The 24,119-nt window shown below is 41.5% G+C and overlaps 3 protein-coding genes across 4 annotated transcripts in view; all 3 read right to left on the bottom strand.

Moving 5' to 3' along the window:
- samd1b (sterile alpha motif domain containing 1b) overlaps positions 1 to 1,408 on the bottom strand; it is a 9,241-nt gene extending 7,833 nt beyond the window's left edge. Inside the window, exon 1 of the mRNA XM_020587459.1 lies at positions 8 to 1,408. Within this exon, the coding sequence (XP_020443115.1) occupies positions 8 to 910 (903 nt within the window). The 5' untranslated portion in view covers positions 911 to 1,408. The remainder of the gene's footprint in view (positions 1 to 7) is intronic.
- Positions 1,409 to 1,502: 94 nt separating this feature from the next.
- prkacab (protein kinase, cAMP-dependent, catalytic, alpha, genome duplicate b) lies at positions 1,503 to 18,215 on the bottom strand. 2 transcript variants are annotated; one of them, XR_002273753.1, is made up of 13 exons: positions 17,347 to 18,215; positions 15,358 to 15,419; positions 14,341 to 14,469; positions 11,712 to 11,810; positions 9,730 to 9,812; positions 9,351 to 9,477; positions 6,674 to 6,769; positions 6,150 to 6,272; positions 5,963 to 6,022; positions 5,744 to 5,848; positions 4,514 to 4,688; positions 3,177 to 3,224; positions 1,503 to 1,679 (listed from the first exon to the last, which is right to left on the bottom strand). XR_002273753.1 is itself a non-coding variant. In XM_020587476.1 (12 exons), exons 1-11 carry the CDS (start codon positions 17,390 to 17,392, stop codon positions 4,563 to 4,565), a joined length of 1,056 nt encoding a protein of 351 aa, XP_020443132.1. In that variant the 5' UTR covers positions 17,393 to 18,215; the 3' UTR covers positions 2,482 to 3,224; positions 4,514 to 4,562. The 2 variants fall into 2 exon arrangements, 1 of the variants encoding a protein (XP_020443132.1); XM_020587476.1 differs by lacking the exon at positions 1,503 to 1,679 and having other exon boundaries at positions 2,482 to 3,224.
- Positions 18,216 to 19,608: 1,393 nt separating this feature from the next.
- Positions 19,609 to 24,119, bottom strand: LOC109952409 (histone chaperone asf1b-B). The gene is made up of 4 exons (XM_020587477.1): positions 23,801 to 24,119; positions 22,249 to 22,364; positions 21,894 to 22,070; positions 19,609 to 20,744 (listed from the first exon to the last, which is right to left on the bottom strand). The coding sequence occupies exons 1-4, from the start codon at positions 23,907 to 23,909 to the stop codon at positions 20,547 to 20,549; spliced, it is 600 nt and encodes a 199-aa protein (XP_020443133.1). The 5' UTR covers positions 23,910 to 24,119; the 3' UTR covers positions 19,609 to 20,546.

Here is a 24,119-nt window from a genome sequence, read left to right as displayed (position 1 = left end):
GGTGCGCGGCGGCGGCGCCCCCTCGCAGGCTCCTCTCGGACAGACTGCGAACAGAAGCCACCAATCTGTCTCCCAGGTCGGAGTTGGCGTGGTTCCCAGCTGTTTTGCTGCCCCCTCCTCCGACTCGAAGTTTGGGCTTGAGGGGAGCAGTCTGATTCTGCCTCTGTTGTTGACCGAGGCTGCTGACGCTCCCTGAGCAAGTTTTGTTCTGGGTGTCAGCTCCGGACAAACCAGGCTCCTTCCCTCCGCGAACGGCGTCGGCTCTGCTTGATGCTGTCCTGCTGCCATCACCGGCGTCGTGTGCGCTTGTTCTGTGCTCGAGACTGGTTGACGGGCAGTCCCCGACTCCCTGCTGTCCTGATCCCTTGTCTTTCGGTGCACTTGCTTTTTCCTCTTTACAGCCGCTCCCGACAGCGCAACCCGTTGTTGCGCCACAACTGAGGCATTTGTTTCCGCTACTCAGGCTGGAGGCAGACTCGAGCTTCTTGCCAGTGGTGCTGGCTGATGTTTGAGAGTGGGGATCTGGGCTGGGCTCCGAGTCCTCCTCTCCCTCCTCCTGGTCGGTGAAGCTGTGCGCACTGTCGCCGTTGTTGTTCAGATGGTCGTGTTTGGTCCGCTCCCTCGCTGCCTCCGCGCTGCTGCTGCCAGCGGCCGTAAACTCACTCTTCTTTCTGCTTTTCCTCTGTACCTTGGCTGCGTTTCGGTACGATATGGACCCCTTGTAGCTAACTTTGAGCACCGTCTGCTCTTGAATTAGTTTTTCCAGTTCTGTCCTGGTTCGGTCCGGGTCTGACCCATGTCGCCTCCGGACCATTCGACAAATCCTGTCCAGATCGGGACGGGCTTTCCTCGAGCGGAGAGAGTCGATTGTTTCCAGGATCCACTCTCGGTACTTATTGGGCTCAGGCATCTTATCCAGTTGGTGCGGATGGGCTTTGGCCCGAGTGCGTCTTTTCCCCCTCTGTTGTTTCACAAGTGACGCTGTGTCAAAGCTGGAAACCAGAGTGCGAACCCCGGCTGGAGAACGAGGACGTAAGCTTGCCTGGTACGCTTGCGTTAGTTAGACACACTGTGCGCTTAAGGTAGACCGAAAATGGCGTCTAGTTCTCAGCCACAGACGCAATTGACATTTAAGGTGGAATTGGCTCTCTTTTAGAATTCTTTGTTCGCAGCCTCGGTCCTATCAACCCGCAATTTATTACTCTCGATTGTAACTATAAAAAGCCTGACTGCACAGTCCAAACAGTGAGCGGACGAGACGGCTGAGTAACCGGGTGTCGGGCTTTTAAGCGCTACGGCAAATCAGACTGAGTCGGGCGGTCAACAGATGGGTGGATGGCGCTCTCGTTCCGCATGAGGCGGCGCTGACGGATGTCTGACCTCTGGGCTACGACACTCTACTGCCAGGAACATTTAACATATAAGCACTTTTCTCCAAGTTGCAGCTGCTGAACAATAAAATGACCGCACACCCAGAGACACACAGCTCAATTTTACCAGTGAAACTTTATTGGAATGATACTCGTGTTTCAAAATATTACACTTCGTGTTTTATGTCACTGTTCCCGTGACTTCAGATGCTTCCCTTCGCAGTGTGTGTACGTGGGGTGTGGGTAGCCATGGTTTACACTGGGCTCTCATTTCCCTAAAAAGTGCGACAGTAGGGACCAGCACTGTGCCTGCATCGAGAGGAACTTGTATTATTGAAAAAAAAAACATTGAGGAGACACAGAAGAATATTGTATTATAACTTCCAACATTTTGTCCATGATGATATAATCGACATTAAACTTGACATGGGGAAAATACAGCGAATGTGAAGTCTCAACAAGTGGTTTACAACAATGTCTTATAATAATAATGCTAAGGCGATTTGTCGACCACCACCACCAATGAGCCACATGATGACTACATGTAGGGATGTAGCCTCTCTGCAGCTTTGGCCACCATCTGTCTACCAGTATTGATAACATGAGTTTTCAGCTTTCACCTGTCTATAGGAGAAAAAAGTGGAAGCAGTGCTCAGCAGCTGAACAATGAATATGAAAAGTTGCGACTGGTCAGACCAGGAAAAGTCAGCAACTGCCCTTGGCCCTCAGACCTCCAGGGGCCTCTAACAGCCCCAGGTTCACTGTGGCTATTGGTGTGTGGTAATCTGCTTAACTGTTACTTTAATTTGTAACATGCCACATTTAAGCAGCATCCTGCTGGCCGCCCACATTACGTGTAATGTGATGCTGGCTCATATTAGGGAGTGATAGTCAGGATATCTCTGTTGCCAGTGTCTCACAACTTATGGAAGTGCACGACCAAATCACTGGACTGGTCCTTTTAGGCCTTCATTAATACAGCTGATCCCGTGCATATTCCTAAATGTTGATCTGTTTTCATCAAACTGCCACATTTTAAACCTGAGGCCATACAACATTCCAGCACAGTAATACTGTACACAATGTACAGAGAGTGGGAGGAATGATATTCTAATAGGGGCCTGGGGCCCTCGAGCACATTAATCCAGCCACAGGCATCGGAGTCTAGAGACCTAAAAACCTCCAAACCGATTAATATCCTTCCATATGACAAATGATACACACACAGAACTACACATTGTGTAATTGTAAGAAATCCTTGTTATATTTTTCTATATCACAACTGTTTTGGATGGGAAGGACTCATGTGAATCAAAAATAGCCAGAGTTCAAAAGGATGAAAGAAAATCCATGGCACCTGTATGAGCCAAATTAGAATATCATCATTATGGAGGCACATGAAAATACGGCTATAACGAAGGCATTTTAATGTACAAAACAAACACTAGTGACACTTGGTTTTATTTTATAAATTCAGAATGAACAAATTCTACATTGACCTCCATTTTGGGCATTGCTTAAGTACTCTGCCATCATAGCTCAGGAGCCACGGAGACACTGAACACCTGAAGTTCTATGTGTCGTATACTTTAAACAGGAAGGTTGTACACCGTGCACTAAGAACATTTTTGTCTCCTTTCAGGACCAGCTCTGTTCATCTCCAGGTGCTCTATCCTTTTCTAACCTGTTCAATGGAGTGCCAGTTACATTTTACATCATCACCACATGAAAAACAAATACAACAAAATCTGTGCATATTTTAAACAAAGAAAGGGGAATAGAGTTGCTGTAACATGTAAGACTCACATGGAGCGTGGTCCAACTTTTCAAGTGGCGAAAGGAGAAAGCTGGGTGCTGGGGAGATGAACACAAACACAGGTTTCTACAGGAGAGCACAAAGCAGATTGTCCAGACTGCCATGAATGACTAATCAAACAGCTCTGGTAGTCTGCCTCAGATGGTCTCTTTCAGTTGGCAATGACCAAATGGCTGATTCAACATGCAGAATCAGCTTGACTAGTAAGCGATCTGAGCATAGACAGCAAGTGCTCTTTAAGACCAAACAGAGTTGTTAGCAAAACCAAATTTTCTGGAAGGGGGAAAAATGCGGAAGACGCTAACCAAAACTCTGAATATTCCCTTAGGATCCCTTAAATAAACCAGAACGTCAAATTCCCAAGTCCACTATCATAAGCGAGTGTCTCATACGCCTTCTTTACCTGCTGAGCCTAACACTTCATGTTGATAAAATGTCTATCAAGTGATATGTTCAAACCTGAGATACCATTATGTTAAGGTGTTTCTTACAAACACCATTAGAACTGAGATATTCCTGTTCCTTTATCCGAATTTCCTTGTTTGTTAGCATGACATGATATCACTTGAACCACTAGCATCTAATAACATTTAAAAACAGATTGCTGTAGATAAGCACAACAACTGGCTATGCCAACAATGATAAGAAGTATAGATGGAGTAAGACAGTAAACTTAACTGACTTCTAAGCATCTTAAGTGTCATCTGTCTCTGAGCACACAATGCCCCATTCTTTTGTTTTTCTTTTGGCTCATCAAACCAGTATTGTATCTGTGATAGGAGAGGGCTGTGGTTTAACATTTTAAGGAAAGATTAAGACAAACCTGCAAAACATAAAGTCACTTAAGCTGAAAGTGCATACGTGTGTGTGACTCATTTAAATGTTCACTTACATGCTAGGCTTGTATATAAATTAAAGAGACTTGTACAAGACTCGTGGGGCTTCACGTGGTGACTGACAAGCTGCTGGAGCTTTAAACAGAATGACTGACTTCTCTAAGATGTGATGCAAAAGTGAATACAAGTTGAACGCAACAATAAAAGAGAGAGGAAGATCTTGGGTGGAAATGTGTAGAGGCAACTGTAAACAAGTGGGGTTCCCAACACCCATGAATCCGAAGCACACCTTCATTATAAAGGGATCCATAAATAAGACAGAATAATAAATAAAATACAACAGATATGCAACAAAAAAGGCAACACTGCTGGTTATCAGTCTCCTTGCTCCTTTCCCTTCTCTATTCCATTTTTCCTATTTTTGTAGCTGGTGCTTGTGATTGGACAGGAGACAGTACTCTCTCCTTTTGTCTCCCACTTGACCAGCATACCTTTGACTCCCCCTACTTCCTTCTTTTCCTCCCCTTTCGCCCTCTAACTCTAGAACTCAGCAAACTCCTTGGCACATTTCTCAGTGAAGGAGACGCGGATCTCCTCCTCCTCATAGTCGTCGAAGTTGCTGGTGTCGCCTGGTCCTTTGAACTTGGGCAAAAAGGGAGCTTCCACCTAAACGCAATTAAAAACACCAGTTGAGAAGCGAGCACAACAGAAGGGTAATAACCAGTGCTGTGTATGAAGGCGCTAAATTGCTAATATTCTGTGCAGCTGTGGTAATTCAAACATGTGGAATATTTGTTCTTTCCAAATAACAGCTACGCCAATATGTCAGTGACAAAGAGATTACATTTCCTATTACTTCTTCACAATAATAGTCATTTAGGGTTTTGATTATGTATTACTTTTAATGTGAGGAAGCAGAAACAGGAAATGTTTTGTTAGCATCAGCAACTAACACATGAAGTGACTGCAGTAAACCGAAATGACAGGAGTTTTTACCAGAGGCCAGACACTTTTCACTCTGTCTACGCTTGTTAAATCTCAGAGATGATAAACATTATTGGAACTGGAACCGTGTGTTTGTGTCTGTGTGAGCTGCCTTTGTCAGCCGTGAGTAGCGGCAAGTTTAAAGCTGTCTGCAGCGGACTCCGAGCTTTCGGTCAGGTGTTTTACTAAGTTAACCCAGTGCGACTTATTTTTCTGACCCAGTGAATTTTATAATAACTGGAATTGAGCCTCAGCGAGACAGCATGCGTGAGTTCTTTTATGTCAAATGCAATATGATCCGCCTTGGATTTAATAAGTTGTATTTTTGCCCAGAAGGAGAGCAGTAAAAATTCTCTGGTTTAAGGTAAGACAGGCCTGACTGTATGTTCATGTTTATGGCTGGTTTGCTGTTGTAAACATGTGGCAGGCTGCATGTTATAAATAAGTGTTAAGAGCTGTCAATGATGATTGAGTGTAATAGCCCACTACTGCTCAGAGCACCTTGTTTAAAAAATAAAAACAGAAGAAATGAAAGTGAACGATTTCATTTTCGAGGCTGTGAACTTAGTTAAAACTGCAAATCTGTGAATTATGAATGTGAACTAGTTCATTTTAAGTGTGAACTTGCATTGAATGTGAACTAGTTCATTTTAATGTGCTAGCTCCTGTAAAGTGTGAACTTGCACAACACTGGTAATAACATATCCAAATAGTATGTGCACAGTGTACACATATACCTTCTTCTGGTAGATGGCAATCCAGTCAGTGGTTGCAAACCACTTGTGTCCCTTGATGTCATTGACCCCGTTCTTGAGGTTTCCATAACGTTTTGTGAGATCCACCTGGTGATAACACCAATGCATTTTACTCACTTTTATATCACAATAAATTAAGAACATAAAGCAAAACAAATAAAACCTTATCGTCAAAAAATGAGATACAGTATGTGTTTTCACCTGTAGCAGGTTCCTTAGGAGGTCCTTCAGGTCTGAACTGAAGTGAGATGGGAAACGCACCTGAGGCAGAAGACAAGAAGAATGTACAGTGAAATTCTTGAAAACACAAAGCAGTTGAAAGATGTCGGGAGCTGGGTATTGCACTGTATGTTGAACAGAACAGAACAGTAGTAAGGGTCACACTCACCTTCCCTGATACAATCTTTTCATAGATCTGAATGGGCTGGTCAGCAAAGAAAGGAGGGTACCCTGCTGCCATCTCATAGACGAGTACACCTAGTGCCCACCAGTCTACTGCTTTGTTATACCCCTGGTGGATGGAGGAGGAAAGGGGTGGAGACAAGAGAAGACAGAGTTAGAGACAGGTAATCCTGATTAAAAAAAAAACAAAAACATCTGATGTACACAATAATACTTCAATAATTACACTTTGTTTGTGGTTCCTTGTTGTTTTTGGTTAATTAAGCTTCATTTAGTGCAGTTTATTTTTCCAAAAGAGATGTGTGGGTTGTGTTTTTTATTTGGATATGATACATCACATTTAATAACACATAAGTCAGAACAGTTTTGCAATATCCAGCTGAAGATAAAACTATGCAACTGTTTAAGGAGCATAGTTGCTCCGTAAACAGTGAGTGGTTTAAAAGATCCATGAGACCCACATCAAGATCCTTAAAACCATGTCCTCTAGCTGGTATGAATATCACTGACCTTGCTGAGAATAATCTCTGGGGCCAGATATTCTGGGGTGCCACACAGTGTCCAGGTCCGGCCCTTTACACGTTTGGCAAAGCCAAAATCTGTCACCTGAGAGGAGAGAACAGAGACCAGCAGCAATGAAAGAGTAACAAACTCTGAGTGCTGGGCTGAGTTTAAACATGGAGGAAGAACAGACAAGTGGAACGACAGACATGGACAGAAGGAGGACGGGATTTTCACCAGATGTTATTTCACTCTTCACCACTAGAGGACACCATACAACTATTTGCCAGCACACCTTTCAGCAAACATAACCTGATCAGACTGGAGGTCTGTGTGGTGTCACAGAGCAGAGGTGGGACAAGTACCTTTATAGCTGTATTTCTGGTACACCCATCTTTCTGGATATTCACTAAATTCTCAGTTTTTTTTTTTTTTTTAATAAACTAGATCTTAAACAAACTCGGTGCATACCCCCTTTTTGTTATATTATATGTAAATATGCTGCTGACTGTTTTTTACCATCATATCTGCTGCTGTTGGTCATTTGCAACACTGTCCATGTGCATCTCAATCACACAACCATCTGACAATCTTCTTGTTATTATTTGCACTACTGTCACTGATTGGACATGGTTTTGAGTCATAGCCTATTAGGTTGTACCATTTAGTTTTATCCTAATTACTTTAATTTAGTTTTCTTATTCTATTTTTATTGTACTTTTATTCTATTTTAGTTAAATGGTATGGGTATTCAATATTAGGTGTGAGAGAAACAGTGTTTCAGTTTTTCTGTATGTCCTGCACACATATAGTGAATTCAGAGTAAAAGTCTCTGATCCTTATTTTCAGTAGTTTTGTCATTTGAATCGGTTATGTTGACATATAATGTACTGACCAGCTTCAATTTTGAGATGCAATTGGGTTAACAAACTGCTTACAACAGAGTCCAAATAACAATATAACTAAAGCAAACAGGTATTATTTACTTTTTTTAGCGGTTATGTTTTTATTTTATATGTTATGTTTTTTTTTTTAATTGCTGTACCGACTGGAGGTCACTTTAAAAACTTTGTTGTACATGTTACAATGACAATAAATGATTATCTTATCTTATCTAACTCAGTTTACCATGTATTCAGAAGTGAAAATATAAGTGAGCCTACTGTCCATTATATTCATTTCACTAACAAAATTGTGTGAAACTAGCTGCCATCACTGCTCTGGAAAACCTGACTGGTCGATGTCCCATGAACTTTACTCTGAAGCTGTGTGTCACTGCCATCTCATTACTCCAATATGACCATGGCAGAAAAAAAAGTAAAACTAAACAATTCAAATAAAAAAAGTTGACAAAAAAGTCCAAAAAAAACCAAAACAAAACAACAAAAAAACAAAATCAACAACTAAAATCCAGGTTGTTAAATGTAGCTTTAAGGCTAGGTGCCTTTTTAACAAATTCTCTTAGGTTATTACTCATAACTTCTAAGCATCCAATGTCTTTCTGTTTGTAACTGATAAAGTTCTCCATATACCTGCAGCAGTGTATCATAACAATATCTCATACCTATCCCACAAGTACTACATTTACATTTGGCAAGAAGGACAAGCTGTCTCGGGTGCAGTGATGTCACTCAGACTGAGCTAACAAATACTAAAGTTAGCTCGCCTCACATTAAAGGTTTTATATGTATTTCATGCTATGCTAGCTCTAAAGACAATGCACACTGAGTACTACTGTATTTTTGTAAATTTTGGTGAATGTGATGCTGCGCTAAGATAAACTTTGCTCTGCTCTGTCGACAACAAAGATTAGCTAGCTAGCTTTGGTAGCTAGTGTTATCTACAGTACATCAGACTGTGACTGCCCATTAGTAAGTCAATTAATGATTAATGATAATAATTAGATCCACAGAAAATTAGTCAGTGATCAGATTGATAATCTTTTATGTTTTCTTTCAAATAAAAATGCCAGAGCTTTGATGGTTCCAGATTCTTACATGTGAGGATTTGCTCCTTGTCCTTGTCTGACATAACCACAAACTGAATATTTTTGACTATTGAAGAACGACACAGAGCCGCACCTGCTTACATTTTCTATATAGCAATAAACACAAACAAAGTGCAGCTGATGCTAATGGGAATTTCATCAGCTTTGCAGATTTTTTGGGACAATTGACAAGATGTTTTATGATACACTTTGGGCTCTAGGAAATGACAGTAGGCATTTTTCACAGTTTTCTGATGGGTTTTACATCACGTAATTGATCAATGAAGTGAAAACCTATCAGGAAGATTATCTGATAATGCTAATCATCTTTAGTTGCAGATGAATTAATATGAAAAATATCTGCATTTTGTTCAGGTTTTTCACAGTTTAAACCTCTTCCCACCTTCCAAATGCCATACCATTAATTATTTGGCTTTGGACAAACTAAACCATGGGCACAGCATACAGCAGGGGAGTTGGGACGAAATGGCTGTAGGCTAGCTGTTACTGGCTAGGGTCACTTGTGAACTCCCACTAATGTATAATGATTAATTCAGGTCTTGTGTGTGACTTCATGAAATATTCTAAAAATACACACTTTAATTCCTACACTGTAATTAGTCCACAACTTTCTGAGTTATTTAATTTACTGGCTTATATAAATATATACTGTATATATCCCTGCATCGGGGGGGTTACCTGTATGTAGCCCTGTTGGTCTATGAGCAGGTTTTCAGGTTTCAGGTCTCTGTAGATCAGGTCCAAAGCGTGCAGATACTCGAAGGTCAGAACGATCTGAGCAGCGTAGAACCGAGCGTGAGGCTCACTGTACACACACAATCACAGGCAGACAGACAAAAAGAGAGTGGTTTAGTGGGGAGTACAGTACATAACCAAGCAGAGATGAACAAAGCTGAATAAAACAAAGTACAGCTAACACAGACCAGAAGAAACCAGAAAACATAAGAGTACAATAGAAGTGAATCCGAACTGAGAGTACAGTGCTCCACAATTTACCTCAGTATGTCCTATAAAGTGCTTCTGTGCTGTTAAGTCTATGCTGCATACAGGCACTAACCTAAATCTGCCAATTCTTCGTAGATGGGAGAACATCTCTCCACCTGGTACGTACTCCATCACCATGTAGAGGTTAGTGTTGTCCTGGGGAAGACAGAGGACACGTTAGTGACACAAACTCACATACACACACATGCATTAACACACTAAAGGCACACACACATACACATGGGATTGGAAACCGGATGAAACAATCTGCTGACTTTTAATAAATGGCATTATTAAGACTGTATATTAAAGCCCTAATGAAAAAGTGCATGCAATTCTGTCTACTGTACACTGACTAAGGCGTGTTATAGTTCTAAAAACTGGTTTGGAAATCGTGTTCTTTAGACCCTTTATAGCGCTAAACAACATAAGCCTTATAATATCATGGAGGATTTCATTCTCAACCTGCTTCATGAATATCACCTGCAAGTACAACTTAACAGTACAGCCAAGAAACTGAAACCAAGCTGTGTTACTATATGCTTGTTGTGGACACACAAGGACAGAAACATTCTGTTAATAGGTTTATTTGTGGCACCGAGGATATACTATCCCAGAGCATTCAAGGTGGATCTAAACAGCTTAACCTGAATAAGGCCTTAATTGGACTGTGGCCATCAGGATAATCACCTTCATTTGGCCGAGTATGTTACACACAAGGAATTTGTTTCTGGTACAGAATCGAGGCAGCCATCTGCGTCGCCAACTCAACCGATGGCTCTAACCATCAGGGGCAACTTGGGGGTTCAGTGTCTTGCCCAAGGACACTTCAACATGTGGACTGCAGGCACCGAGATTCGAACTTCTGCCCCTCCGGTTAGGAAACGACTGCTCTACCCACTGAACCGCAGTCACCCCCGCTTGGTCAGTCTGCACGCGCACAAACAGGTGCAGACAAAAAAGGAATGTGAGAACAAAATGTTAAAAAACATAAATGTTTACATGCTGCTGTTAACGGCGCATGTGGCAAACCAAGCTCGCTTCACTCTGTATTTGCTAATGACATACCCTTAATAGGATTAATAGTCAGTGATGAGGAAACAGACATACCTAAAATTAAATGTTGACAACACTAAAACAACAGATGTCAGCTTTTATAAAAACAAACGAGGGGCCTGTTAAGTGGTTCAGTGGTTCTGAGAGGTGTAGTGATGCGAATACAAGTATACAGTGTATACCCACCTCTGGGCAGGGGGCCTTACAATATACCTACTCCAACATAGCTACAGATCATTCATCATCATCTGAGTAACAGCACGCATCTTGCAGACTGTTATAGTTTTTCACATACAGTACCTGTTTACTAGAAAACTTGATTTTGTTCCCTGAGTTTAGTCTTTAGGACAGTGACTCCCCACAGGCAGTGTAAGTACCCTGTTAAATCTGCACCACACCCATGGAGCAGCGCTACCTGAAGGACAAACTCAAGATACCAGCGCTACTAGCCACAGAGAGCACTGTAAAAACTTGGGCCTCTTTACTGATAATCTGACCAGAGGTGACCACATACCATATTTCACAATGAAAGCTTCACTAATTATAGATTTATATTAACAGTGGAGACAATTATGTGCCTGATAAGTGAAAATACACTGTGAAAGGTTGTAGTGACAGACCCACATATAGTTACCACCCACTCTACAGTTCCCCTCAGCTCTACAGAGTGCTTTAACGTCTTTCAGGTCACTGTTTTGGTTAAATACAGTTACCAGACAAACTTGCAGAGTCTTCAGCATTACATTCCAACTTGCTGGCTCATTCATGTAACTTGTTATTTCATGCATAACTGAACTAGTAGATTAGTCAAGTTGGTTCCCTCCGCAGACACTATCTGAAGTGTGACGTGAGAATTTAATGACCTCTGTTATGACAGCGACTTCACAAATGTAATAATCGGCTCAGAAACTAGTATGAGGGATGGACATCGATGGGTGGGTGAAGGGAAATCCAGCCAGTCACTCATCATTGACAAACACAGTCTAAAACTCTGAGTACCTTGAATGAGTACTCTAGCCGCACGAGAAAAGGAAAGCTGACCGCCTGAAGAATCCTCTTCTCATTCAGAGTATGCTCGATCTGCTTGAGCTTCACCACCTTAAAGGCACAAGAAAAAGGGAGAAGGACAGACAGCAAGTAACCAAAGTGTACCATAAAAAAACATTCAAAAAAGAAAATTTAAATAATGTCAGAAGAAAAATAAACATTTGTTTTCTAAAGGCAGCACATTCTCTGCTGCTTTTAACATGTACATTAACAGCTACCAGCCCTGACATTTCTAGATAAAGACATATAACAATGCTTTCTATTTCCATCAAAATGTAAATATTGGCAAAAACACATACTGGCACCCTGTGCCAAGGCAACGGGCTATGTGGTTTAGACTTGAATGCACCACAGAAATATGCCCTGAGTAATAAAAATCAAGTAAGAAACATGGTACTGTAAAAACAAACATCCCTCTTCAAATGTGTATTATGTCACAGAGGAAAGTGAAGTTTGTCATTGTCTCAACACTTGTTTGGAAATGGATTGGGGGACCAGATCAAACATCTGCTGCCTTTTCACAGAATTGGTCAAAGACCTATTTTTGCTAGTCTTTTATTAGACATATACATGCAACATGTTTAATTTTGGTGGCACAGCGGCACAGTGGTTAGCACTGTCATGTCACAGCAAGAAGGTTCCGGGGTTGAACATGGCAAGGCCTTTCTGTGGCGAGACTGCATGCTCTCCCTGTGCGGGTGCTCTGGCTTCCACCAACAGTCCACCGACATGCCGGTTAGGTCAACTGGTGACTCTGAATTGCACGTAGGTGTGGACATGAGTGTGAGTGGTTGTCTTGTCTGTGTGTGTGAGCCCTGCGATGCATCCAAGGTATACTCCACCTCTTGCCCAATGACAGCTATGATTGGCTCCAGACGCCCCCCTCCCCACTGCTCAACCCTCCACAGGATAAGAGGTATATACTGTAGAGTATAGTGAATGGATGGATGTTCAATTTGAAATATATCTTTGAGTACACTGAAAAGCGCTATATAACACCAATCTGTTATTACCAGTAATTCAATATGTGTGTAATAAATCATACAATTTCAGACAAAATATAGGTATAATAATGTACATATGTTTAATTGTTGAATTTAAAAAAGTTTGCTGAAATAAAGTACTTTTTAGTTTTATCACAATAACAGCTTAAAGAAGCTCTGAAACCTTGCAATCTGCTTCTGTATTGTAATGTACTTAGTGTATAGCATTGCATTTATGGCATGAACATCTATATGCATATTCTACATAAAAAAAAAATACTTTTTTTTATGAATGTTAGCTCTGGCTATTTTCATCTAGCCTGTTTTAATTAACACTCTACAGCTTTAAAGGTAATTTGATATGTCAGCTATAAAATACTTGACTCATCAAAAACACCATATTAGACAGCTGTTGACAATATTTCCCTGAATGTTTAAAAGCACAATTCTTGTGAAACTGGGGGGAAAAAATGACAACACAGGCAGAAACTGAAAAAATACATGAACGTGGGTGTTAACTACTTTTCCTCTTTAGGTAATCAGACAGAAAAGCAGAATAAATATGGCTCAGACGCTAGTGACACTAACTGGAAATGTTGCTAGAGCATGGATATATTGTGAGCAGGAGATACAACAAACAGTCTGAGAAGGTGTCATCAAAAATGACCAGTCACATCAGCTCCTCTCATCCAGTAGACAGCAAGACCCTGTCTTCTGAGAGAAAGTAGCCCTCTCCAGAAGGTGCAAAGTTGTGATACAAATGTAAACGTACATAAAGTGTTTCTACACAGCATTCAAAATATACTTCTGAAGCTGATAAAGTCAGTGGCGCTTACTGTACACAGCCAATCAACAACATTCAGACTCACACTGACACCTACAGCCAATTCAGTGTCTGGCTCGTCTAGCCGGCATGTCTTTGGACTGTGTTGCACATCAGTGAACAGGGTGGCTTTATGGCGGTATGGGATTTACAGGGCTTTTGCACAAATGTGATGAAGAACCTTGATGAAGACTCTCAGGGCACTTTACATAAAAAGGTCTTGACCTTGCAGTATTATAGACAAAAACCCAACAGATTCCCCTTGAGCAAACATTTGACAAACAAACAGGTACATTACATTCACTGGATTAGCCAGTTAGCCAACAACAAACATTTTTTTTTATCTGTAAAGATATTTAAGTATAAAAATGATGCTATAATAGAGGACTGGGGCAGGCACTGTATTCTAAGCTAGATACCAAAGTTACTCTCCTTGTGATGTGATGTGCATAATGACAGCCTCAGCTCTGCAATTTTGGCTGACGCCTGCTTCAGCAGAAGCTGGTTCAAAGAGGTTCAAAGGGGGAGAAAAAAGATGTGCACCTGTATTTTTGTCTCTGCGTCTTTGCACCAGCATGCACAATGAGCTCCAGGCTGTTTTTCCAATTTCCATAATGGTCTCAGGCTTTGTGAGCACAATTTTCACATCAATGACATATCCATGTTTTTTATGACCATCCTTCAGGAACACTACCTGTGAGTGTCCTTAGAGGACAGATACATTTAAACACCTTCCCTTCCACTATGACTCTCCTGAACCATGACCCACACTCACCTTCTGCTTGTTGAGGATCTTCATGGCATAATGCTGCCCTGTTTCTCTGTGCCTCACCAGCATAACACGACCAAACGAGCCTGTGCCCAGGGTTTTCAACCTCTCAAACTGCTCCAGGCAAGCAGTGTTCTGAACAGATGAAACCAAAAGGGTTAAGTGATTTCTGTGAACATGAGTCGGTGGGGGTTTTGGTACAGGAAGTAAATCCTTATTTTTAAATGTTTCATGTTTTTGTACATGGTGTAAATATGCAAGCTTTGCATATACACCATATGTATAAGAGACATAAAGTTTATGATATGCAATACATATGTAGTGAATAATTTTACACAAATTTTGGGTCCGTTCATTGTTTAGATGGAAACTGTGTTTGTATCATCCTTGTATTGCACTTTACTTCCTTCACCTCTGCAACATGTTGAGGGGCTGCATCTTACTACAAGAACAGCCTTATAAAGAATAAAGTGGAAAGACTTCTACATCAGAGCCGTTTATTTATCTGAAAACAATGCAAACATCTGCCAATCAGAATCAAGTAGTGCTTAATAGTTTTACACTTAATGTAGAAATCACAGATAGATAGATAGACTGTATAATGTAATGTAAAGAATATTCATTCATATCCTCTTATCTTAAAAAAAGCACAAAAAATCTATGTAATGTTCAATGCAATGTTATTCATTCATATCCTCTTATCTTAAAAAAGTTGTGATTTACTAAATACAGTACATCAAAATTCTTCACAAGAGACAAAATGTGCAGAAACTCATTTTGTTAGTTTTTAATTCTAACTGAAACTTGGACAGTTTTCAGTGAGTGACATTTTTAAATTCCATGATGAACTAAAAAAAGGCATTTCAGACATTAACATAATATCTCAGTACAGCAGAACAGCAGTGAAAACCTCTAACATGTTGTATTAATGCATGCAAAAAAGCTGATTACAATAGGAAAAAAATAGGGCATATGTCAGGTTCAGGTCAGGTTTTGTGAACATACACTGATGCAGTCACTAACCTGTGCAGGATTCTCCCACTTCTTGAGGAAGTCCTCTTTGGCTTTAGCAAGGAACTCTTTCACTGAAAGATAAATGCACCAGTGTTTACAGAAGAAATGCTTCAGTGGTGTGTGAGAATAGCGAGCAGAAGAAACCAGAAAATAAACAGCAGAAACACCGTGGTTCTTAAGCAATACCACCCAGTTAATGCTGTCTACACCTTGCCTACATTTTATTTCACTTTATGATCATTTCTAGACTTTGATAAATACACAGACAGATAAAAATGCAAACAACACAGAGTAAGGCAAGGACAAACTCTGAAATGGTACCCAGCTGGTTTCAGACACAGGCGGTTACATAGTAATACCACAGGGACTGACCCAGCTGTGTCCAGTACACTGTAAAAGTAACTACTCATAACTACAGTAGAGGCCTTAAGTTTATATTCAATTACAATTAAGACATTACAAACCTTTTTTTCAAATCACCACATTAGAACCTTCATGTTATGCATATCTCTTGGAAAGTCATTTAGGATTTCTACTTTGACCAGAACAAAAGTAACTTCACCACAAATGATCCAAGACAGCTTTATTTCACTTTTAACTCACAATATCAGAATTCCAGTGGGTCAGAATTTTACATACACCATGTTCATGCTCTCTTTAAACAGCCTAGATGCTTCAGCAAACTTGACTTTAGTAACCCTGATTATGCCATCATAGTTATGACCTGCATTTCAGACTGAAGGTGTGCTGTTTGAAAGATGACTGATCCTGCTGAGCTGCATAATGGGAAATGTAGGATCTGGTGTTTTTGGAGCCTGACTCATACCGAGGGCTAAAAGTCAGAATATCTCAGCCACTGGTGCTTTGATTTTGACCTTTTTTTTTTTTTTTTTTAAACCTACCTCTTGTGAGTGGCCCAATTTTATGGATATAAAATACTAAATTGCTGGAGTACCCCTTTAATGCTGAAGGAAAGCAAAATATAATCAAACAATTTAAAAATAGTGAACTTAGATATAAAAATAAAGAGATATAAAGCACTTAGGCTTAGGTTGAAATTCCAAATTTACTCTAACAGGTTAAAAGTTCAAACGCCCGGAAAAACATGGTTGAGAAAAGTGAAGTAACACTATGATACCCGGCTGTACACTCAGAGCTTCTTAATATCTCAAACACACTTTAATCAACCCTGTCTGGTTTTGAAGTTGTTGAAAATCTGGCAATGTACTGTTGCAGCACACACATAGTCACAGTATGCCAGCCAATATCAAGGCTGACTTGGTAAAAACAAAGCTGTAGTAAATAACTACTCCAGTGAATACACTAGTCCAGCGGTGGCATACTCTCACACTTGGCCATATCACTAACCTCCCACTGGACTTACAGTGCAGCAGACACACTCAGACCAGCTCAGCCAAACCTACAGACCTTTGTGGGTCCACTAAACAAAACAGTGCCCACAATGATTATGTTTGGCTCACCCACACATTTGCTGTAGCATCTCTTTCCAGAAAAGTGAAGCAACGGGCCTAGAGTGTTTGGGAAATATCTGACACACACTGTTGTGATCTTGCCAATAATTCAGTACAATGAAGATGCCAAGATGGTTGCAGCTTACAATAGCTGTTGGCTGTTTTGCAGCTTTTATAATGAGTTGTCTATGCAAACAGCAATTCATCCTTCTTCAACCTACTTTAGCATCCACTGACATCAAATCAGCAAAGTCCAGAACTGAACAATACTACTGAACCTCACTGTTTCATCTACATGTACGTTATGCTCATGAATTAAATGTATGCAATTTGGATCTTGCATGGTACAAGCTAATTCGTTTGCAGCGAGGACATGCCTTGAACGTAACTGGAAAGTAGGATTAGGCCTCTAACTTACAGTGTATGTTATGTAAGCTAACATAACCTGCTGTATCACATCATTTCATTTACTGTGTAAGAGAGCAGGTGCTACTCGGGAGTCATGTGTTCTGGCGATGGTACCCACCGCTTTCCATCTCGCTGCCCTTCCTGGCCGTGGGCGCGTTGCCCATGATGACAACCTGTCAACGGGCAATCCGTGGCTTTTGGCCGCCCTGCAGCCTTCTAAAGCCGGTCTAACCTCGACTAGGTCTTAACGGTATTTCTTAAATCCAAATGTACCAAACGTGAACTCCGAGGTCCTGATCTTTAATACCCCGACAGCTGCTGACGCGGTGCCACGGCGAGACGGGATAGTGCGGCGGGCTCACTCCACGGTCATCATCATCCGCCGACCGATATCGAGCTTAGATCCACAGGGAGCTGTCGTTGTGGTATCTCGGTCGCTGGGGCTTCGCTGGACTATCAGTCCGAGCTCAGCTGGCCCGAAAACGCAGAACCTTGTCTTCTCCCTTCCCTACTTGCAGCCCCCGCGAGCAAGCCCCCCCTCCCCGGCTCCCCACCTCTCCCCCAGCCCAAAAAACAGCGATACCGAGGGCGGGGGTGCAATATTCTCTATCAGGAGCCTGCCACGTTTCGTTAGCGAACCCAGCTTTTAAAAATACAACATCGGCAGGGTCCGACAACGATAACAATTTGTCCAAATCAACATTGGCCCCCTGTAGCCTCGGAGACGAGCGAGATGACGGAACTACAGTCAACAGAACGTCCCGCCTACTTGTCAGAACCGCGCTTGATTGACAACTTGAGCTAGGCTACCAATTGGCCACCTCTCAACATCGCTGTCCCACTGAAAGCTCTGATTGGCCCGTTGCAATCGCTCTACAGCGGCAGCATCCCGCCGCCCTACAATAGACAAGCAAGGGGAACGTCAACCGATTATTTTCCTCCCAACGACGTACGCGGCGCGCCCACTTTCTCCGGTTTCTCTCCTCCATTGGCTTGGAGTGGCCGAACGGTGGAAATCTCGGTGAATGCGAGGATGTCTATTGGCTATCACTACACCCCCCAACCCCCCACCGCCGCCAAGCGACTGATACACGTTTGGCTAAGTGACGTCAACGGCGAGCTATTTTTAGAAATGTTGGTCAGAATTTAGCGCACGCGCGGCGCGGTCTGGCTGGCAGGACTTATAAACAGATCGCAGACAGCCGTGCATGGAGGGAAGCGTGTATTTGTTGGGAAATGAATCACTCAGAGGAGATGAAAACAATCTTTCACCAATCGATGATGGATGAAAACAGGCAGAGCCACATTCTGTCTGTCTGGGCACCAACAACCGTGGATAGTCAGTCAGAATCCTCCCCACACCTGGATTACCAACAGGGCGGGTGTAGCACATGTACAGGACCCCTATTGTCAGGTTCCTCGAACGGTGCAATTTCACATAGATTTGCATCTGAATATCTAATTTCAATAATAATTTCACCATGTGTTGGTAAAAAACACACATTTAAAAAGGACCGCGGGTCTATGAACACCCATGCAATAAATAAAAGATCCCTAAGGCTCCTGCAGGTTCTAACAGCCTCACATTAGGGCTCTACAGCAGACTGTCATGTAAAAAGGTCCCAAACTACTAATGTGTGAGGTATGCTAAGATTTTAAGCCCTACATTTAAATGGCATCCAGTTTGTACATGCTGCTATTAGCTTGTTTTTATTGCTAAATATTTTCATGGTTAATCAGTTTGAAAAACAAGAAAAAATAGTAAACAAGATGTCTACAAGCAGAGCGATTTGTTTAAATTGTGTATTTTGTTCTCTGACAGTCCACAAAACAAAACACCTTACATTTGAGGTGCGGGAACAAGTAAATGCTTCGCAACCGCTTGATTAATTTAATCATAATAGAGCAGCTATAAGAGGGAAGGTGATGCTGAATATAGATTTTGTTGCCAAAGATAAATATGCACCTTTTGCAAGCAGCAGACACCTGTGCTTTTACCTCGTTACTGTATCACCATCCACTGAGCCTTGCTAAACAGTGTAGTATGTGAGAAGCAGAGAGGTAACAGATGGATGGTTGGAGGAGTTAGTCCCTTCAACTCAGCAGAGATAAAATGGGTGAGAGCAGACAGCCCCCCTGCAATTTTGTGCTACAGTTGCCTGGCAACATGAGGTTAGAGTGAAGATGCTGGAGAGATGCTGCTGCGTTTTGTGAATGAAATTAGAAAAAAAGAAAGGAGCCAGAGGGAGGGGAAAGAGAGGGCCAGGGTGCGTGCGTGCACACATGTATGCCAAGTCTTGCTGCTATTGCCATGATTTGTTCCTCACTAGTCAAGGTGGAAGGCAGCTGTGTAGGATATGGTAATTACCAGAATGCAGCACAAGGTCCACAAATCAAACTTTATTAACATCATCACTACTGTTACAAATACTGAGGCAGAGAATATACAGTAAGTACAAAGAGAAAATGTCTTTTCATCTTGAAGACAAAATAAGGGCTGGGAAAAGACTATTTACAATGAGCCCAAATTATCAAAACTTGACTGCAAATGTTTGGTGCATAATTATAAGACATTTTATATAACATTTTAGAGAACTATATCTGTTTGGGCCTGCTTGAAAAAGAGCAGGTTTACAGAGTTATCTAGATAAGTCAAGGGCAAATCTTGCAAGTACAAGGCTCTATTTGGTACAAGCTAACAGGAAGCAAAGCTGCTTCTTGTAGCAGGCTCCAGAGAACGGCCCAGATTGTAAAGCTAACACTTGTTTCCTCAGGTACTCCAGATGCTATAAATTTACATCAGATGAAACCCTCAGAACTGTGAAATGCTACATTATGACCAGCGAGTGCTAAACCTATTCTGACATACAGAACACTGCCCATAGCATAGCTTGGATCTGTGCTCATGAAGACTTAATGACCAGTGCAGTATGGGCACCAAGCAGGTCAACACTGGTGGATGCGTATGACCCACACAGGGCTGTATGGTGGTCTAGTCTTAAGACTTCCTCATCCTGATGACTCAAAGCTTCTCTAGCTCAGCTTTAACACAATCTGAGACAGAGATACTGTAAAATAAGGCAGTGGTGGTAAACATCTGTGTGAGTTGAAGCAGTTGATCGGTATTACAGGCTCCTCCCATTTGTGTATGCTTTATAAAGAGTGTCCCTGCTGCAATGTCCATGCTTCCTGGTTATTCCCACACATTACGTTGATACATCCGTGGCCTCCTTGTCCAAATATCAAATGTGTGTTTGCAGTGTGGTTGAGAGTCCAGATAAGGAGGGCTTTTTGTCCATTATGCTATTCTGATGATTGTTACATGCAGTCCATGGAGTTGTCTGGCATCACTCCAAGAGGTGGCACCTTTCCTGGTATACAGGACGGAGGGTGCATGCCACTGATGTTGGGGGATGGGTCCACATTCTCATTGTCCTCCATCTTGTCTGCCAAACCCTCCCAAGTGATATGGAAGCGGGTGACACGAGGGTTGGAGGCTAAAATATTTCTCTGGAGCTGAGGGGATAAAATCAAAATCAGTGTAGAGTGAGGGCAGAGTGTGCTGAACACACATTTGTGGTCATTACAAGACACACAAATAGTTTTTACACATTTGTAAATCTGTATTTTATTTGCAGATCAACAAATGCACATTTGTGGCCTTCTTGAGATGCACAAACCGGTTTTTACACGTGTAATCTTGACTGTAATCGCCAAATATGCATTTGTTGTGAGTTATGAGAGGATTTTAGCCTCATATAATTGGTGCCACCAAATCTGGAACTGGTGCTATCTTCTTAATGGGTTTTACATTATAGGAACCTACCGAAACGTGTCAAGCCAAGTAATGCTTGTCAGGGGTTCTGCTTTTTTTCTGCTGTCCTAAGCCCGCTTTGGAGGTGCGGTCCAAGAGCTAAATATTGACATCCCTCAGGAGGGAGTACTAAAATCAAGTTCCAGCAAGTTCCAGGAATGTGAGGGGGGAGAGCAGTGGTCTGTGATTGGTTAAATGTCTGCCATGAATATTTATGTAGTAACTTATTTAGCTGTTTTCACTTTGGAGATAGTCCCTGTGCCCTGGTCTTGTTCATTGTCACAGGTATGTCTGAATGAAGCCCAGAAGACCATAATGCTCTTTGTGCCTTGCATCTGAATGACAGAAAGCTGTTGCTTTATCAGACTGATGGAGCAGCACTGTTATGTATCTAATTATCTGAAAAGGGCTGTACTATATAAACACGCTGCAGCACGATCTCAGCCAAGAACAGAAATGTTGGTGTGCAGCTGTGGCCCCCAGAATATTTGCCGAATGTTAATGCCGAAGCTCTGAAGGTCAAAAGCTGCTGATCGGACAGCCCTGATATTTAAGCCGTCTATGCTCTTTTCTGATGCTACTGTAATGTCTATTTGAAAGCACCAGAGGACAGCAGAAAACTTTACATTTCAATGGACCCTTTCCACAAACAAGGCCCAAGTACTGCATGTTTATGCTATCTGTAGCTTAGGCAAAGCAGTATTTTTCTTTTCAAGTGACATAAATACTAAGTAGAGAGATCTGTTTTATGATTCAGTTCAGTAAGTAGACTGAATAGTTTACCTACACTTGACTGTCATTTCAGAGTGTGTGTGTGTGTGTGTGCATGCATGCATGCGTGTTTGTGTTACCTGAGTGTAGTCTGGTTTGAGAGGTGGGTTTTCCCGCAGCTCAGGGGTGGTGTATTCATTATTGACATAGTAACCAATACGGATGAATTCCTGTCCACGGTAGGTGCAGGTAATAAGCACTACAGTCACTCCTACAGCGTCACTTTCTGGGATGAGCCCTGTGTTAGGAGCATCAGCCTGCAGGGACAGCCAGGAACACAAAGAGCAGAAATCAGATCAACACAAACAACAGCAATCATGATATTAATGCAGCACCAACAAAAATGTACAACTAAAGGCATCTGCCCACATGTCTTTCGACAAAGAAATCTAATTTGAAAGTCAATTAGTGGTAACACGACTGTAGCTTACCTACCTGAAACACAAACATGTGTCTGCCAGCCGGTACCGGGCCGACTAGAACAGAGTCCAGAATCTGGTCATATTCCTCGCTTTCAGCTGAACCCACATAGATGATCTTCCACTCCAGATCTGACAGCCCACATAGGACAAGAGTGAGACTTTGCAAAATATTTAAAGATGTAGTTCAGTTTTGTAACAGATATGAATTGCACATGGGTGGCATGGGCATTTGCTTCATTTCTATACAGCTCACATGGTGATACAAGCCTGCAGCATTTTGAACATGACTGAAAAATATAAAATGAACACTGAATGTTTTATCTATCTTTAAAAAAGAACATCTTCCTGTATATAGCTAGTTTTTATTTTATTTTATTTATTTTAACTTGCATAACATTTTTGATGATAAGCACCATTCAGTGACGTTTGCAGATTTAAAAGTTATCTATAAAAGAAAGAATTAGAGAGACAGAGAAGGACCTGGTACCAGATTATGAATTGATATTTGATGATATCCTAAATTCATAAGAAGAGAATATCTAGCCAGGTAACATGGTTCAGATTATTTTCACACATCCGCTGCTGAGACGTGCTAGCCCTGCTAGCCCCACAGTACAAATCTGATGAAGAATTTAATTTGGGCTGCTAGCACAACTGAAAAATACAACAAGGTATTCTTGTATACAATAACAGTATGGAATCATTAACAAACATTTTTGTTATTGATAATGATACCTTAAATGTTCCCACCTATTCTGGTGGATTACAAAGCTGACATACATCTATTTTATTTCAAACGCAGGTGCAAACAGTATGTTAGATTGTAAAAAAATACAAGAACTTTTACAATTTTTAATACATTGTTGGCAATCTGACTGTCATTACTAAGTAACAAGATTTAAAAAATTTCTCCGCTAATGTCAAACATCAAGTGTAAAAATAACAATGGACCGACTGCTATTGCCTCTTAAACCTCATGGATTGATACTGACAGTATGCACTGTACTATCGATGGAGCTCTAGTCAACTGTTTGCTCGGTTGTCTTAAACCAAAAACTCCAACAAATGTCTCAGAAAAGCAGGGTTGCGTTTTAATCTAAAAAAAGTTATATTATCAATTTGACTTCAAGGCAATTATTATTTCCAGTGTATAAATGCTGCTTCCCTGTTTCTCTCCACGATTCGCGGCAACTCGTTGGGCTTGCCTGTTGCTACAGTAACACAACGTATCATCAACCAATCCGATTCGGGGATAAAACTGCCAAGAACGTGTATGAACCAATCACTGCAGAGAGGAGGCGGGGATAGCGCACAAACGCGCCAGCGCCAATTTTCAACAGCTTTGAAAATTAAATGAAATATCAATAACTACCCCCATAATAGGATAACATGATCATGTCATACAAGAAAACAGCGTGCTTATCAGTTGCTTAGTCTATCCGCAATGTATAAGTTAGCACATAAATAGAATGCACCCAGAGTTAGCAAGTATTCAATAGCTAGCAATTAACAAACAGTAGGTTAACTGGTATTAACGTTATACGTTAGCTGAAAACAATGCCCACCTTCCAGCAAGTCCTCCATGCATTCAAAGGTTATTTCAAACTGAAAAGGATTTCCAAATGGGCTCGGGTTGTCTAGTACAGCCACATTCAACACTTGTACCTTTGCCATAGCGTTCTGATGCACGGCAAATTGGAAACTATATAATTAGCTTTTCTCTTACGTGAACAAAGCGTAACGAGTCACTCAATACTTAGCTATCACTTTCAATGTCCCCCGTCTTTTAGGAAGGAAACGATTTTTAATTCTCCAAGAACACCAAGAGGAACTGACGGTGGCTGTTCTACTGGCGGAAGTGCGTCACGTTTTTCTTCGATGTCT

The sequence above is a fragment of the Monopterus albus genome, unplaced genomic scaffold (assembly GCF_001952655.1).
Source record: "Monopterus albus unplaced genomic scaffold, M_albus_1.0 scaffold458.1, whole genome shotgun sequence".
Classification (NCBI taxonomy): domain Eukaryota; kingdom Metazoa; phylum Chordata; class Actinopteri; order Synbranchiformes; family Synbranchidae; genus Monopterus; species Monopterus albus.
The sequence above is the reverse complement of the archived record's forward strand: the minus strand, read 5'-3'. Positions and strand labels throughout refer to the sequence as shown.

Coding starts and splice junctions, on each gene's coding strand:
- prkacab (XM_020587476.1), bottom strand. CDS start 17,392: ATGGGCAACGCGCCCACGGCCAGGAAGGGCAGCGAGATGGAAAGCG. Junction 6,273..6,673: donor CAGAGATTATTCTCAGCAAG/GTCAGTGATATT, acceptor TCCATCCACCAG/GGGTATAACAAAGCAGTAGA. Junction 4,689..5,743: donor TTGCCATCTACCAGAAGAAG/GTATATGTGTAC, acceptor AATTGCGTTTAG/GTGGAAGCTCCCTTTTTGCC.
- LOC109952409 (XM_020587477.1), bottom strand. CDS start 23,909: ATGGCAAAGGTACAAGTGTTGAATGTGGCTGTACTAGACAACCCGAGC. Junction 22,365..23,800: donor CATGGAGGACTTGCTGGAAG/GTGGGCATTGTT, acceptor GTGGGCTGTCAG/ATCTGGAGTGGAAGATCATC. Junction 20,745..21,893: donor TCAAACCAGACTACACTCAG/GTAACACAAACA, acceptor TTATCCCCTCAG/CTCCAGAGAAATATTTTAGC.